At 39.8% G+C, this 17,858-nt stretch overlaps 1 protein-coding gene across 1 annotated transcript in view; it reads right to left on the bottom strand.

Moving 5' to 3' along the window:
* LOC126334752 (uncharacterized) overlaps positions 1-12,813 on the bottom strand; it is a 32,650-nt gene extending 19,837 nt beyond the window's left edge. The window contains exon 1 of the mRNA XM_049997320.1: positions 12,002-12,813. Coding sequence (XP_049853277.1) covers positions 12,002-12,768 — 767 coding nt within the window. The 5' untranslated portion in view covers positions 12,769-12,813. The remainder of the gene's footprint in view (positions 1-12,001) is intronic.
* Between the last annotated feature and the right edge of the window lie 5,045 nt (positions 12,814-17,858).

Genomic DNA, 17,858 nt, shown 5'->3' with positions numbered 1-17,858 from the left:
ACTGGTCGACTTTCTCTGTGACGTCTACTACGGTAGTTTCCCTGCTGGTGATTTTTAGGGCAAGTATGGTCTGAGTTAATAGGGAGCTACGGTGTTAGTGAGAACGCGTACTTTTCTTAATAGTTCTAAAGATGTGCTGCTGGAAGTGGCTGCTTTTAAACATGTCGAGACAGAGAGAGAGAGAGAGAGAGAGAGAGAGAGAGAGAGAGAGAGAGCAATATATAAATCACCAACTGGTTTGTATTTGTGTAGTGCTTAAGTTAATTGTATACCTCCTCTCATGGAACTTCTATGACGAAATGTGTGACGAGCTTTGTTGACATGTCGATATTTCTCAGGCCCAGATATTGAATGCCATGGCATAGTGGTATTCGCGGACACGATTCAGTGGCACAGGCTTCGTTCTGTTTATGAGCTACATTTCATTCGCTATCGAGTGTAGCGTGTACATATTTCATTCGCCAAATAGGTTTTTCATCTTTCATGCTTTTCAAACAAACGTTAAAAAACTGTATTTTGGGTGACTGTACTGAGTGTAGCGCGTATTCAAATACCCTATATCGGTTTGACATTTAAAAATTTTTAAAACTTTTTAAAAATTTGTTCTTGAGGTGCAATAGTAAGTATGAAGTCAATGGATATCTAATATCTTTATCTGAAATTGGTTACTTTCATAAACTTCTTTAACTTAGTGCCAATTTTGCAAGACAGTAGAAGCGAGCAACCATGAGGCCTTGCACAAAACTTCGTGCAAAAGTATCTCAAATTAATATTTTCGTGCCTAATCCGACCAGCACCACTTCTGTTCATAGCAAGTATTCAGACGCGATCCACACTTTGCATTAGTAAATTATTTTCATATCAGAGAAGGTAAGACGCCAGGAGATCTTCGCCAGGGGAGCTGTTCCGGCATTTTGATTACGTGTTTTGTGATACGTGATATTACTAGGTCTCCACAACCTAGTATAACAACACTGTACATGAATGTGTGCGTTTCAGTCCGTATCTGCCTAATCTGGCGGAAACTAAATGTTATTTAGGGGATTCAACTGCAGTTCAGTAAGGAGAAAGTTCAACAATGGGTATTAATGACGTACTTAAGATATTAAACGAGAATATGTTCCAAAGTGGTACATCAGTATGCGTATCTGAAGAACCGTAACTGAAGACAGATTGCGTTTTATTAAATTATTTGAGCCTCATTCACGTTGAAGGAGGGGCAATTCTTATGAGAAACTTAATGACCACGGAGTGTTGCAAGCATGAAAACAAGCAAATAAAACCAACATTATGCTCTTTGAAAGGGAAAAATAGACAAGATTTAAGTATCGAGTACAAAGTTGAAAAAGTTTGTTTCCAAAAAAAAAAAAAAAAAAAAATGAGCCAGGAGACGGAAAGTGATTCGGCCCGCATGCCCATTGTTCGTGTGCGGGTTAACCGTCTCTTGTGTTGTATTTTACATGTTCGTTGAGAATTACGCATCTGTAGATGACAGACTGTAAACATAGGTAGTTCCAATGCCCAGTAGTTTTATAAGTACCACATTGTCAAAATAGTCTTATTGTCAGGTGTTCAATGTTCAGTGAAGGATGAATACGACGTACATATTTTATTCCACGTGCCAAAATTTGATTGCGACTTCGACTAAACTGCAGTATTATTCCGAACAGAAAGAAAGTTGGCAACGATAAACAAGGTCTATGAAAGAGCTTCTTTCGGCTAATTTCTAACCATTACAAATGAGCCTCTTACGGATTATATAAGATTTTAGGGAGATTTGTCAGGATACTACTTTGTCGAGAACCCAGGAAATGTGGCTAACCAGTGTACGCATTGCTGAGGCAACCTAAATGTACTCCCTTGAGGAGGACGATCAGAGCTACAGTTCCAAGTACTGAGCATGTTGCATAATCATTCTCATTATCTAACAGCCGCCATCGTTGGGAGACTTCGTCTTATCTGGTACAGATAAGTGACTCCGAAATACAAATGGTTGGGAATGTTTCCCTTTGTCTTATCTGGTACAGATAAGTGACTCTGAAATGCAGATGATTAGAAGGCTTTCACTTCATAATGTACTGTGAAACAATTGCCTCAACAAATGTGCTTTTCCTTGGATGTCGGAGATGTCAATGTTTCCATCAATCTCACATGTAACTTAATCGTAGATTTACAGCATCACTTGCTTTGATAACTGATGTTGGTCATGATTCATTCTGCTCATAATGACTAAGCAATTAGTATTTATCGCTTTCCACGCTCAGTGTTGCATTTTTAGACCTGAAAATATTCTTATTGAATTTACAGATGTCGTACATCAGTAGAAAATAACTACATAAATCCCATTTTCATCTCGCCTTTGCCTAATACTATTTTATATCTACTTCTTATAGCATTTCTTCTAAATATGTAATATCTTTATGAATTTTTGGTTGAGTCAACATAGAAATAGTTAAACATAATACCGATTATTTGGGAATTCTTCGCTCACTGCAGTGTCCGCCGTTACGATGGCTATAATCCGTTCATCATAAGAATAAACCTGATGTAAACATTGAACTATGTATTCTTCCGCGATTGCTCGAACCTCATTCGATTTCCGTTTCACGTGGGACTGCAACCATGCTGTCTAGACTACTAGTACGATAATAAGGGTACGTTTTGTTCTGTGCGTTACACGCGCAACTTGGACGACAGTGGCCGGTCAGCTGGTACAGCTAGCCTGCAGTGGCGTGACCAGGTGCAGTTCACACGTAAAAAGAGACGAGCAGAGGAGCAATACAGCTTCGAATGTCATTTAGTTTTTAAGCAGAATGAAATACTACACTGCAAATCTCCCACAATACGCTTTTTAGCGACCAGACGAACACTGCAACACATTATCGTTTTTAGATAACGTACCATTGTAATTAAAAACAAGAACAATAAAAATGCCTGCCTTAACGTCAGGCTACTATTTCTGCATAAGTTGCGTGTAACGTAAGAGAGTATTGAAGGATTTAACCGTATAGCTAAATATTAAAGCCACCGAAGGTATTATTTACAATCATCTGGTAATCTCTCAGCTACTTCCTTATCCGAATCCGAGAAATTTATTTCTATTCTGAAAGTGTCACCAGCTACGTTGATAACGAGCCTATCAACGACAGAATCCACGAAGCCAACCAGGAGCAGCATTTTCTCTTCTTTTAAGACCAGCCGTTTTATATTCCGCCAACACTGACGTGTGAATACGCTTCGTGCGTTAGTTCAGTACGTCTGGCAGCTTAACGATGTTTTTACTTCTCGGACCAAATCCCGCAGCTTGCTTCCAGATCAGTTCTGTTGGGTTCATATTGTAATGGTGCAGTAAGATGGCTCTGAGCACTATGGGACTTAACATCTATGGTCATCAGTCCCCTAGAACTTAGAACTACTTAAACCTAACTAACCTAAGTACATCACACAACACCCAGTCATCATGAGGCAGAGAAAATCCCTGACCCCGCCGGGAATCGAACCCGGGAACCGGGAATGGTGCAGTAGCAAATGTAAAAATGCTGCATTTGTATGATGTGCTCGATGCTGTGAAAATGATTGTTTTTCATGTTTCTACGATACTTTTCTACCACTGTGGTATAAAATGATAGACATAGTCCAAATAAAGAAGATTCGGTTTTTCATTTTTACCTTAAAAATAAATTGTCATGTTTGCTTAATTTAAACAACTTTATGAACAGTCTTTCATAGAACATCGATAATTAAGAATTTGCTTCAGAAACAAGAATATCGCGTCCAGCAAGAAATTAGAAACAAGAAGACGCGCACTATTCATAAAAATGATGATGATGAGTTTTATAGTTACGAGATGTAGATATTTCAAATTGAACGACAAAATGGTGCCGATGATATATGAACCCATGTTCGAAAAACCGCCTACAGTTCACATTCCATTACGCAGCCTATTGCGCTACATGTTAAATATAGTGTTTGTATTCCAACTGCATTACATACAACGCAGAGAAAACTTCAAAGACGACTGTCTCTGTAAATATGTGAAAAACTTTAAGAACAGCCTATTTTTCGGCACTTTTTAACCGTGTTCCACGCGAGTGTTTCACTAGGGAACAGAAAGCAGCCTCAGCCATTTTCGTACTACGCATCAACTGCGCGACAATCTGGGCACAACGATGCAGAGGCTCTGACTGTACACGATTTTTGAAAAAAACTACGTAGCTAAAGCGTGATTAAGAAAAGCATTTGAATATCTTAAAGTTTCATTTAACGTAACTTAGTAATAAGATATCTAATGCACGAGTACGACCTACTTCCAAGAGCGTAACAACAGCAGCATACGTATGCTACGGCTTCTGACCAATCATCGCGTTTGTGTTTGTTTACATCAGGTTTATTCTTATGATGAGGGGATTATAGTTCCAGGCAGTCAGGGTAGAAGAGCGCCTTTCCCATTGGTGGAACGCTGTGAGAGCACGGAGTGTTTAAAACCAACAATTACTTTACGGTAGTAGTAATGCTTAACACACCGAATGTTGGCGTTTCTCAGTCGACGAGTTAACTTGTTCGACGTTTCATGTAACATAGGCTACCGTTTCGAAAAAGGCGGGTGTGAAATATACAAATTGTGAGAGGTTTTTCTAATTGTTTTTATATTTTTATGCTTTCCTGATGACATAAGTGAGTGGTTTCCTCAGTGATTGCTGCAGCAATGATTTATTCAATTTAGCTTTAATTGTGCAGTTAACTTCCTCAAATTTTTAGAAATACAGACAGTTGCACTGATAAAAAATAGAGGGACCCATTTTCGTTACGATATGTGGACGCACAGGACGAATTGAGACAGAAGGCAAGTGATGTCGCGATGGGAGCTTTTTTTTAAGGGGAGGCACAGTCTCAGTGTGGACAAAATTAGTGCTGTCTCGTACAACGTTGGTTAGTCAAGAAAGTATTGAGTGAAAGCGCATTTAAAATTAAACTCGACATGTGTGTATCGGGAAATATGTGGCACTCTCAATGGAAATAATTTGTCGCTGACACAAGATATACCCGAATAGTTGTGTATTGCTTTTGGAAGATTTGAATGAACCTTACCTTCAAAGAGACGCGTTGAAATACATTTCCAGTGTCTTCTCCACATCATGAAAATAATCTAAATAATATCGAGAATGACAGTTTTGCTAATTTTATTGTCGGGGGTGGGTGATACTTCTGAAAATTACAACTTTGTTATCCAATCTTCATTTGTAAAAATTGTCTTACACCTTAAACTGATTTGTAAATTAAACACAATTTGTTAATATAAGGACTGTCACTAAAATCTGCTTACTTCACAAGGAACTTAATCTGCGCAGATAGCTATTTAATTGTGCCGTAGTGAATTTCTCTTAAAAAAAAGCCTTATGACGACAATTGAAGGCTAAAGGCGTTCGTCGTCAATGATGGTCGACTGACTTCGGAACCCCTTTAGTCCGATCCACTAACGATGGCGTTTCGCGCGTGTCGAGACACGCATGGGGGATTGCATTGTTGGCGATTCCAGGCGACAGTAGCGGTACGCGCATGGTCGTGCTTTCCGTGTAAAGAAAGCGTATTTTCTGCAAATTATGTCCCTCGCTTGTTTATGCAGATTTTATCACTTACCCACCACCATCAGCGAAGCAAACTTGTAACAAGTGGAATAGAAATTCGTTAAACAACGCGCTACGATTATGTATAATGCTCGCATTAGCTACGGCATTCACAGTAAAGTGCTCAGAACACTTGTGAACGCTCACTGGCTGTCGGAGAATGCATGACGTAAATGTGCAGAATAAACCTAAACTCGACCGCCATCGTTCGTGACTCCAAGTATAGTAACACAGCATTTACTTGATCAAGGCGTCTCAGACAGACAGATGAGTTCCGATCGCAGTTACGTTATGTGCGTTCAGAAATGTTATCACGGACCTAACCTCACAGTTGGTGGGGAGGAGTGTCACAGTTGCCAGTTTCAGCCGCTGCAGCAGTGGTGTTCGAGAGATCGGGAAGTGGCAACTCTTGCATACGATAGTCACTTCCTACTTATCTCATATGCACACTTCTCACGCACGGACTTCTATCGGGGGGGGGGGGGGGGGGGGCGTAGTTTCTGAGTGGCAATGTGACATTCCCAGCGCAAAATTTTTCTTTAGTCACTATCTGGTCTAAAATATCCGTTTATTTATGACTCTCCACTATGCACAGTTCGGCCGTGCAGCCAATTTCAACTTTCTGAAATTTATACAGATGTGACATAGTTAAAAGACAAATGTGAGGAGAACATTAGTTGTTGTTGTTGTTGTGTTCTTCAGTCCTGAGACTGGTTTGATGCAGCTCTCCATGCTAATCTATCATGTGCAAGCTCCTTCATCTCCCAGTACCTACTGCAACCTACATCCTTCTGAATCTGCTTAGTGTATTCATCTCTTAGTCTCCCTCTACGATTTTTACCCTCCACACTGCCCTCCAATGCTAAATTTGTGATCCCTTGATGCCTTAGTGCATGTCCTACCAAGCGATCCTCTCTTCTAGTCAAGTTGTGCCACAAACTTCTCTTCTCCCCAATCCTATTCAATACCCCCTCATTAGTTACGTGCTCTACCCACCTAATCGTCAACATTCTTCTGTAGCACCACATTACGAAAGCTTCTGTTCCTTTCTTGTCCATCCTATTTATTGTCCATGTTTCACTTCCATACATGGCTACACTCCATACAAATACTTTCAGAAACGACTTCCTGACACTTAAATCTATACTTGATGTTAACAAATTTCTCTTCTTCAGAAACGCTTTCCTTGCCATTGCCAGTCTACATTTTATATCCTCTCTACTACGAGTATCATAAGTTATTTTGCTCCCCAAATGGCAAAACTCCTTTAAGTGTCTCATTTCCTAATCTAATTCCCTCACCATCACCTGACTTAATTCGACTACATTCCATTATCCTCGTTTTTCTTTTGTTCATGTCCATCTTATATCCTCCTTTCAAGACACTGTCCATTCCACTCAACTGCTCTTCCAAGTCCTTTGCTGTCTCTGACAGAATTACAATGTCATCGGCGAACCTCAAAGTTTTTATTTCTTCTCCCTGGATTTTAATACCTACTCCAAATTTTTCTTTTGTTTCCTTTACTGCTTGCTCAATATATAGATTGAATAACATCGGGGAGAGGCTACAACCCTGTCTCACTCCCTTCCCAACCACTGCTTCCCTTTCATGCCCCTCGACTCTTATAACTGCCATCTGGTTTCTGTACAAATTGTAAATAGCCTTTCGCTCCCTGTATTTTACCCCTGCCACCTTCAGAATTTGAAAGAGAATATTCCAGTCAACACTGTCAAAAGCTTTCTCTAAGTCTACAAATGCTAGAAACGTAGGTTTGCCCTTCCTTAATCTAGCTTCTAAGATAAGTCGTAGGGTCAGTATTGCCTCACGTGTTCCAACATTTCTACAGAATCCAAACTGATCTTCCCCAAGGTCGGCTTCTACTAGTTTTTCGATTCGTCTGTATTGAACTCGCGTTAGTATTTTGCAACTGTGACTTATTAAACTGATAATTCGGTAATTTTCACATCTGTCAACACCTGCTTTCTTTGGGATTGGAATCACTATATTCTTCTTGAAGTCTGAGGGTATTTCGCCTGTCTCATACATCTTGCTCACCATATGGTAGAGTTTTGTCGGGACTGGCTCTCCCAAGGCCGTCAGTAGTTCTAATGGAATGTTGTCTACTTACGGAGCCTTGTTTCGACTCAGGTCTTTCAGTGCTCTGTCAAACTCTTCACGCAGTATCGTATCTCCCATTTCATCTTCATCTACATCCTCTTCCATTTCCATAAGATTGTTGTCAAGTACATCGCCCGTCGAAACAACACAAACTATATAAAGATAGTTTTACGCAACTACCAGATGTAACATATATAAAACAAAAATATAAAACAGCAACTATGTTACGTCTGGCACATATTTTAGACGCTTAAAATGGTTACACGGAAGAAATGGTACAAAAGTGGAAAATTAAAAATAAAACGATATTTTAATCCAATTTATGACAGCCTGAGCGACACATTGTTGTCATTCTGTAAGTTTTGCTGTACCAACGAATTATTTGAGCCTTCTGTTTAATTTATCGATTCCAAAATTGAGAAATATTCTACTTCTCAAAAGTTATAAAGACGGTGTTACAGGGGCCATCTTAGGCTGCCATATCCACTGCGATGACAAGTTCTCCGAGAAGACGGATGTAATATGCTGTGCATTCGTGGGAAAGAAAGTGCTTTCGCTGCCTTGTAACAGTGGCAAGTTAACGCGAGAGAGAGATCAGCGTTACGTTTCTACCAGTCCCAGTGTCAAGTCAAATCCAACTTCTTCGTGTACTTGCGCCACCCAAAATATTAAATATTTTAATTAATTCATAGAACAACGTAAAATGATGTTTATGCAAGGAATACTATGTTTGATCAAAATCTAACTAATAACTTCGACAAAAATCGCTATTTTCCATAATATGACAGTCAGGGAGGTTGAAAAAAACCAAGCACAAAGTTTTAGAAAATATGTGTTTTGACGTAAAATTTGAATGTAGAAGATTTGGTAACGTTATCTTTAACACTCTCAGAAATTTTAGAAGAAATGTAAATTTTAAACTGTAACACAGAAAATCTTAGTAGATTCCTGTAGACAGATGGAAGGTAGCGTGTAGAAAATACTGTACTATATTGGTTATAGAAAATAATGACGAGATACCAGATTGCAGTACACTTAATGGAGTTTGCGAGGATACAGCTCACTCAAGGTTCCACCGCAAAAATCTGAAGACCGATAATTAGTAAGATACAAAACTAAAATTAATGTGAAAAGTTCTTAAGTTTAAATTTACGATAGGGGTAATTATAGAGGCGTTACGATCCCAAATGGGGAAGGTATTAGTAATTTATTATGCACAGAGGAGACCGTTTTGAGAACAGGAGCAGGGGCGCTGGGGTTCTAGCAGCCGTTGGTTCGTTTCGCAGTCCTCTCCGGATGTAAATAAGGCTATATCAGAAATCGCAGAGTTCCCTCAGCGATCATTAGCTACAAATCTTTCGCCAACAGTGTGTGTCGAGCTATGCGAGTAGAGTGCATTGCGATGTTATCTCCAACCGGAAATACGAACCTGCGATGGTTGTGTACGGACGTCTTTGACTGGTATTGAGAAACCTTAAGATCGCGCGCTTATAGCACCGTTAAAAGCTGAAATATTAGCAAGTGGAATGAAGATTGCTAGTATCTAGTTTCAGGTTATTTTCTGGATGTTCATCAAAATAATTTACAAGCCGTTGGTGCCGTGCTTCGACCAATCCATTGTCAGGAAACACATCATCAAAACTCGTGACATTTCGAATCTGCAGTCCCAAATACTGGCGTCTCAGCAATGCGATATTGTCGAGCTGAGTGAACGGTGCTTTTCACGTAACCAATACGAATCAGACGCTAGGTGGCGACAGTCGGGCAAGAAAATGTGTTGAAAGTGGAGATAGAAAGGAGGAGCTATACAGAATTGTGTGATTGTCAAAAGTGTAATAAAATCAGGTAAGAAGTAGAAGTACGATAAAAGGAATATATCAATTAAAGGATTAAGGGGAAGTAGTGTAATAGTATAGTGGCTAGGATATACTCATAGGCTGAGAAATTACATTTGCCTGAAACGATATTTGATTAAAAATTCAATGAATTTCGTGGAAACTATACAAGAATGACAACAACTGGAACGAAACTGATGTTGTAAAGTCAGTGACGAGTGTGAGTACAAACTGAACTATTATCAGGTTGAAATTGGCTTCTAAATTGTGACTTGCTTGTAAAAACTTATTAAAGCCATGGACATTATACACTCTAAGAAAAAAAGCCAACATACCACGAAGGAATTCTCCGAATCGAACGGAAATCGGTAAATTTGGTGTACATGTACAGACAAACAATTGACAACAATTTCAGAAAAACTGGATGGTTTCTTCAAGAGGAGGAACTTCACAAACTGAGCAACTCAATAATGCGTTGGCCCATATCTGGCCCTTGAGCAGCAATTATTCGGATTGGCGTTGACTGATAGGGTTGTTGAATGTTCTCCTAAGGATATCATGCGAAACTCTGTCCAACTGACGCGTTAGATCTTCAAAATCCCGAGATGATTCGAGCGCCATTCCCATAATGCTCTCAACGTTCTCAACTGGGGAGAGGTCAAGCGACCATGCTGGCTAAGGTAGGATTTCGCAAACATAAAGACAAGCAGTAGAAACTCTCGCCGTGGGCTTTCAGGGCTTTATCTTGCTGACATGTTAACCCAGGAGTGCTTACCATGAAAGGTAAGAAAATGGGACGACAGTCGGTTTGGTATACGAGACTGTCTGAAGCGTCTCCAGAAACGTTTTCTGCCTGGCATATCATTGACTGAAGTAGAAACGTCTTCAGTGGTGAATATCGTCGACGTACCGCTGCGCTGTAAGAGTGCCACAGATGACAACCAAAGGGGCCCTGATATGAAAGTAACCAGACAGTCACCCCTGGTTTTCGAGCCACATTGCGGACAACAATAGGATTACTATCCTACCACTGTCCGGGGGCCTCCAGGCACGTATTCTCTGATCTTTGGGCTCAGTTCGAAGTGAGACTCATCACTAAAGACATTTATACTCCAGTCAATGACATTCCATGCCGAAGAAGTGTATAGAGATGCCTCAAACAGCGGTGGGATAGCAACCTGACCGTCGCCACGTTTTCTTGCCCGTCATGGCAAGCTATCCTAGGTTAACATTTCAGCAAGATAATGCCCACTGCACACGGCGAAACTTTCGCCTGGTTGTCTTCGTGCTTGTCAAACTATACCTTGGCCAGCAAGGTCACTGGATCTCTCCCCAGTTGAGAACGTTTGAAGCAGATCGGGATTTTGATGATGTAACGCGCCAATTGGACATGATTTGGCTCGGCATCCCTAAGCTGGAGTCAGAAGTGGAATAACGTGTTACTGACTTGCTCTATTTGTGAAGATCTTCCTGGTGAAGAAATGATCCAATTTTTCCGAAATTGTAATTATTTGTCTGTCTACAAAGGTACATCACATTTAGTGATTTCCGTCCCATTCTGATAATTTCTTCTTGGTGCGTCGTTTTCTTTGCCTATAATATCTATGACATGCGAACGTAAAATGTTGCCAACTACATCAAAAGATCGAAACATGAGGGTGAGATTCGTAATAGGTTCTAGGCGCTACAGTCTGCAGCCGCGCGACCGCTACGGTCGCAGGTTCGAATCCTGCCTCGGGCATGGATGTGTGTGATGTCCTTAGGTTAGTTGGGTTTAAGTAGTTCTAAGTTCTAGGGGACTGATGACCTCAGAAGTTAAGTCCCATAGTTCTCAGAGCCATTCGAACCATTTTTTTTTCGTAATAAACACACAATCGTAACTGTATATTTGTTTAGCTGTATGTAACTTCTTCCTACCCAACTAAATACATTTCAAATTAACATCTAAGGTCATCAGTCCCCTAGAACTTAGAACTACCTGAACCCAACTAACCTAAGGACATCACACACACCCATGCGCGAGGCAGGATTCGAACCTGTGACCGTAGCGGTCGCGCGATTCGAGACTGAAGCGCCTAGAACCGCTCGGCCACACCGTCCGGCGCCATGATTAATTTCTAACCACTAAATGAATATTTTGGGCCGGCCGGGGTGGTCCAGCGGTTCTAGGAGCTACATTCTGTAGACGCGCAACCGCTACGGTCGCAAGTTCGAATCCTGCCTGGGGCATGGACGTGTGTGATGTCCTTAGGTTAGCTAGGCTTAAGTAGTTCTAAGTTCTATGGGACTGATGACCTCAGAAGTTAAGTCCCATAGTGCTCAGAGCCGTTTGAACCATTTTTTAAATGATTATTTTGAATACAACTAGATGGGAGAAAGTGTTACAGGCCAGAAAAGAATGCTGCCTTTCTCACCATAACTTACTTGTCTGACGGCTTGAGTAGTTCGTAGACATCTTCCATGACTGGGTTAACGAAACGGTGTAGTTCCTCATTGTGAGCCGTGCCTGGAGCGAAGTGAGGTATGAGGTCCAGTAGAACATGTGTAACGCGGCGGCTTTCGGCCTGTGCTTCGTAATGGCTGAAGCCCCGCTCCTTCCTGTAGAAGGACTCCTCCAGAAGCAGGGGGTGGGCGTCAGCGAGTCGCCGTCCCTCGCGCTCCTCATACACGAGGGAGGCCGCGTGGAACCGAGCCAGCGCCTTCAGCACACACTTGCAGTGCTCCAAGTCCAGCGGTTCCTTGGAATCCAGCACGCGAAAGCCCGCCAACACGAGGTCCTCCAGCACCAGTAAATCTGGCCGCAAGTAGTAACACTGGGGGACGGTGCCAAAGTACGTGGACGACTCGTAGTCGGAGCAGCGCAGGTGTTTCTGCACGTCGCGCTGGAGTTCGCTGTAGAACAGTACCTCCTTCTGGTACGTCACACCGGACGCTGCGAATTTCCTCCTGTAGTCGTCACCTACAGGCACCGCCTTGAGGAAGAACTGTAGCTCGGTGCTCTCGGTGTCTCGGTTTTCCTTATCCCCTACTAATACCGATACACGCAGCTTCAGGTGATCGCCCATGAGCCCCTTCATCTGAGAGCTCAGTGGAGACATTGTAAACGACATCAGTTCGAAATCGTCACGCTGCAACTGCTTCTGGACGATCTTGCGGCATTCGTCTCGAGAGAGTGCTGATGTGGCGCTCATGCTGACGGAACCTCCGGTACACTCAGCGTCAGTACTCGCAAGTGACTGGCTACATGAAGAGATAGGCCACTTGTCCTTAAACTGTATCTCAACTTCCCTATCTTAAGTACAGTATACGCAAGAGAAAGCGCTGACGGAGATTTCCTCACTGCAGTCGTTATCTACGACGCAATGGTCAGACAGCCGTAAATCAGCATATCTTTTCTTTTCCTGCTGCAAGGTCACATAACGTGGGAAATTATTTTGAGGTATGCGTTTATATCTCGTCAGATCTAAACAACAGTTATCTAGTTTGTGATATGTAGCGTGTAGCTTTTATCGCGGCAGATAACTGTAAAGAGTCGCTTAATTAACATTTTTCCAGACCTTTTATTCTCAGTGCCGCTTTCCCATTTGATTGACTAGTTCCAGATGCAAGACAAGTGCTTGAAGACTAAACGCAGATAAAAAAACTGGTACATGTATCTTGGAACATCACGTTGGAAAACATCGGCATCCCGTCGACGAGATGAGCTCGAAAAAATTTCGTGTCATGGATATTTTTAGTGTTACATCGTTAAGACATACTCAGATCCACGTCCCGTCTTAATTCTTCAATTCAGTTGTTTTCTTAATTTTACCTTTACTATTTCCTTCTCCTTTCTCTGAGTTACTTTTTTATCTCCTGGGCCAAACTGAACATATTTTCTTTTCTTTTATCCTTCGAGTTGTCAACATCTGTAACACTTTTATTTCACAACCACCTTAGTCTGTACTTTTATCTTATTTTTTCAAAATATCACTTGGCCTGTTGTATCTGCCTTCTTACTGACATCCACTGCTAAAGGTCTTTAAACATCTGTTTGGTTAATCTGTTGAGGAAGTGGGTACGATATTCTCAGGCGAGCAGATTAGAATAAAAAGAAGCTGAACTCTACCCACGGGTTGTTTTGAAGACCACAGTGCTTTTTATTAGGTATGGTCCTATTAGAATTGGTATACTGTTACCTTCCTCTGTCTCACCCAGGTAGTTTTAGCGTGTCCGACAGTTTAACTCGACTCCCAAACCACCAGTCAATAGGAGACGAAATGTGAACTTGTCCCGCAGGGCTAGTCAGAAGATTTAATAGAAATTGGCGCCCTACGTCAAATGATCGAGCGCTCATATTTTATGTATAGCTTCGGCAAACGACCAGTGGAAGATACGTGCAATTCTAGCCCACAATTTTCAATACTTTATTCACTGTTAAACAATTTTGCCAAGTTTTACACCTTTACAAAAATTACTCACTGAAATGTAGCAAATCAAACTGTAGCAAATTAACAGGCTCATATTCACAAAATATTGGCATTGGGCGCCAGAAATTTGTTTACCTTCCTTTAGTCGCTTAGCAAGGATGCGTAAAATATACGAACAAAATCTGAGACATTCGAAAAAGAAAAATCTCTAAAATTTTGATTTGTTCAAAAGAAAGAGCTTCACGAACTGAGCAAGTCAATAGCACATCGGTCGACATCTGGCCCTTACGTAAGCAGTTATTCGACTTGTCATTGATTGACAGAACTGTCGGATGTCCTTCCGAGGGATACATGCTTGATACCTTCCTCGACGGCGAATTCATTTTTCAGCAGTGTGATTTTCCATGACTCGGAGTAAGAACCGTGCAACAGTGGCTTGAGGAGCACTATAGTGAACTGACGTTGATGTTTCGGCGACCAAATTCGCCTGATGAAAGTTCTATGGAACCCATCTGGATCACTATCTGGAGGCATCACCGCTTAAGCAAATCAGCGGCCTGTTATTTAGGTGAATTACATGACTTGTAAGTAGACATCTAATGCCACATACATCCACAAGCCTACCAACTGTCTGACTCCTGATACGCAGAATAAGTGAGGTATTTCGATTCAAAGACGGAGAAACAAGTTATTAAGCAGGTGGTCACAATGTTTTGTCTCATTAGTGTATATCGTAGGTATACAATGAGGGGCAGAATTTCTTTTCAATTTTTTTCATATCACTAACTAAATATGTGAAACATGCTATCTGCATAGAACATATGATCGTTACAACACGTGCTTACACTACAATTTTAACTGATCGTGTATTTTTCGACCTCTAGCATTATTTGTTCACATTTAATTTTTTTTTTTTTTTTTTTTTGCAGTCGTATTGGCCAACTAGGATCACTTTAACAACTTCATTTCCTCTTCTTCCTTTGCTGTTGTTTCCTATTTTTCCAGTATTTCCTCATTTTCTCCCCATGACGTCTCTTCCTTTCTCATGTCCATGTTGTTCCCGATTTTTTATTTCTTCTGCTTTGAAAGCCTTCCAAATTTAGTATTTTATTTTTAAAATGGTTTCTTTCTGCTATTTTTGATTCTTTGACATTGTTCCTTTCTAGATCTTTTCTTACTTCTGTAATCCATGCTATTGTCAACTTCTTCTTCCAGAAATAAAGGAGCATTTGTTTTGTTAGTCTATTTCCATCCACTCGGTAGAGGTGTCCGAATAGGGTTCATCTTCGTTTGGCCATTACTTCAGATATTTTCTCTATATTTTTGTAGATCTCCTCATTACTTCTTATTTTCCAACCGTCTGCAGAATTTATTGCACCCATTATTTTTCTAATAATCCTTCTTTCCAGTACCTTTAGTCTGTCCATCTTACAGTTCATCGTTACGCATTTAGATCCATATAAACATTCTGCTTGTACCACTGTGATGTAGTGTTTTAGTTTTGTTTTTCTAGATATAGATTTCTTGTTGTAAATATTTTTGTCAAACGATATGCTCTTCTCATTTTGGTAATTCTTACATCTATTACATAGTTTCCTACTCCATTCTGTTGCATAGTCTCTCCAAAATATTTAAATTTATTTAGTTGTTCTGTTTTTCCTATCTGTGTTTCTATGAATTTTTGCGAATTTTTTACATTTGTCATGAATTTTGTCTTTTCAGCTGAAATTTTGAGACCAGTTCTGTTTGCTTTTCTTCACGAAAGGTTTATCTGAATAACTGCTTCTGTCAGGATTTCTGAAAGTATTGCAAAATCATCCGCAGAAACCAAGCAGTTTACCTTAATTCCATTTGTTTTCCTTCCTAGGATTATTGGTTCAGTTTTGTGATTTTTTAGCTCTGGATTCCAGATCCTTACAATTTTCTTTAGAACACAATTAAACAGCAAAGGTACAAAACCACCACCTTTTATCACACCAGTTTTTATTTGAAATGGCTGAGGTACTTCTCCCGTAAATTTGACTTTAGATGTTGTACCTGTTAGTGTTAAACTGATTTATATTTGCTAATTTTGATTTAATACCACATTCTCTAATGACCTTATCTATTTTTTCTCTGTCCATACAATGAAATACTTTCTTTAAATCAATAAGTTACAGTATTATTGGTTTGCTGGTTAATATTTTATGGCGAATTATTGACTTGAAGTTAAAAATTTGTTCTGTACAGGATCTTCCCTTTCGAAAACAACCCTGATATTCTCCCAGTTGCTTGTCTAAAGTATCTACCACTCTGTTCAGGAGAATTTTTGATAATTTTTTGTATACCACTGGCAGAAATGACACTCCTCTGCCATTAATGACATTTTGTTTGTCTCCTTTCTTATGTAGCGAGTGGATTAATGATTTTTCCGTGCAATTGGAATCTTTTCAGTTTTCCAAATGTTCTCAAAAGCTGCTGTAGATCCTTTATGGTTTTTGGATCTGACCACTTCAATAATTCTGCTGTAATGGAGTCTTCACCAATTGCTTTATTGTTTTCGAGTGTTATGATTGCTTTATGAATTTCTAACTCTGTTGGTGGGAAATCTTCCTCTAGATTTTGAGGTATCGCTGGAAATTCTAATTCATCTGTTGGAACTGGACAGTGTAAGAGCTTCTCAAAACATTTTGCTGAAATTTCACAATTTTCTTTGTTATTTAATCCCATTTTGCAATTTTCATCTTTGAAACAAATACTTTGTGCCTGATATCCTTGAAGTATGTGTTTAAAACTTTGGTAAAAATTTCTAGTATTATTTTTGATAGAATTTTCTTCTATTTCAATAAGGTGAGAATTTTAAAAGTTTCTTTTGATTTTCTGGATTATTTTTGATGTTTCTTTTCTTTGTTGTTTGAACTGTTCAAGGTCTTTCTCTTCCTTGGAATTTGTCTATTTTCTCTAGTTTTGAGCGCTTTCTATTAGTGCTTCTTCACGCTCCTCATTCCACCATGTTTTCTTTTTATTCTTGGCCAATTCTAAATTTTTCTATGTTGCTTGAGTTATTTGCATCTGGAGTTCATGCCAATCACCTACTTTACTTGTCACAGTTTCTTCTATAAATTTTTCTATATTTTCTTTTGTAGTATTAGCTGTGGTGGTGTTGTATTTTATCACTTCCTTGGGGGCCTCTTTCGTTTTAGATGGGGGAAATTTTATTTTGATCTTAGAGCGATAATGATTTGAGTCGAATTCCTAATTTCTGACTGTTTTAACATTCATAATTTCCGTGATATTCGTTTTAGATATGGCTACGTGCTCCAGTTGAAATTTTTGCTACGTTTGGATTTTGATGTCTCCAAGTGTTGGCTTTTCTTGGTAGTTTGCGGATATATGTGGACATGAGTTTTTACTGGAACATTTTACATACATTGATCCATCTTTCATCATTTCTGTTTCTTCTTGAGTGTGCTGGATATTCACCTACAATAGCCCTAAATTTATTTTCTCTCCAAATTTGCCCGTTGAAGCCACCAAGAAGTATTTTAACGTTCTTTTTAGGTATGATAAAAATTTCAGATTCTAAAAGATCCCAGAATTCATTTATTTTCTCCACATTTCTTTTATTGTCTTCATTTATAGGTGCATGACAGTTTATGAGGATGTAACTTTTATTCTTGCACGTTATTGTTGACATGGATATTCTTTCCGAATTTGATCTAAATTCTGTTGCACTGTGTACGATTTTTTGTTTACATAAAATGCTGTTCCAAACATCGGCATGTTTTGCATTTTTCTCACTGCTGGTTTCCCTTTATAAATTCTATAATGTTGTGTATCAACTACATTCTCATCTAAGAAGCGTGTTTCCTGGACTGCTAAAATTTGTATAA

Source organism: Schistocerca gregaria, chromosome 2 (assembly GCF_023897955.1).
Source record: "Schistocerca gregaria isolate iqSchGreg1 chromosome 2, iqSchGreg1.2, whole genome shotgun sequence".
NCBI lineage: Eukaryota > Metazoa > Arthropoda > Insecta > Orthoptera > Acrididae > Schistocerca > Schistocerca gregaria.
This window is presented reverse-complemented; position numbering and strand designations above follow the sequence as displayed.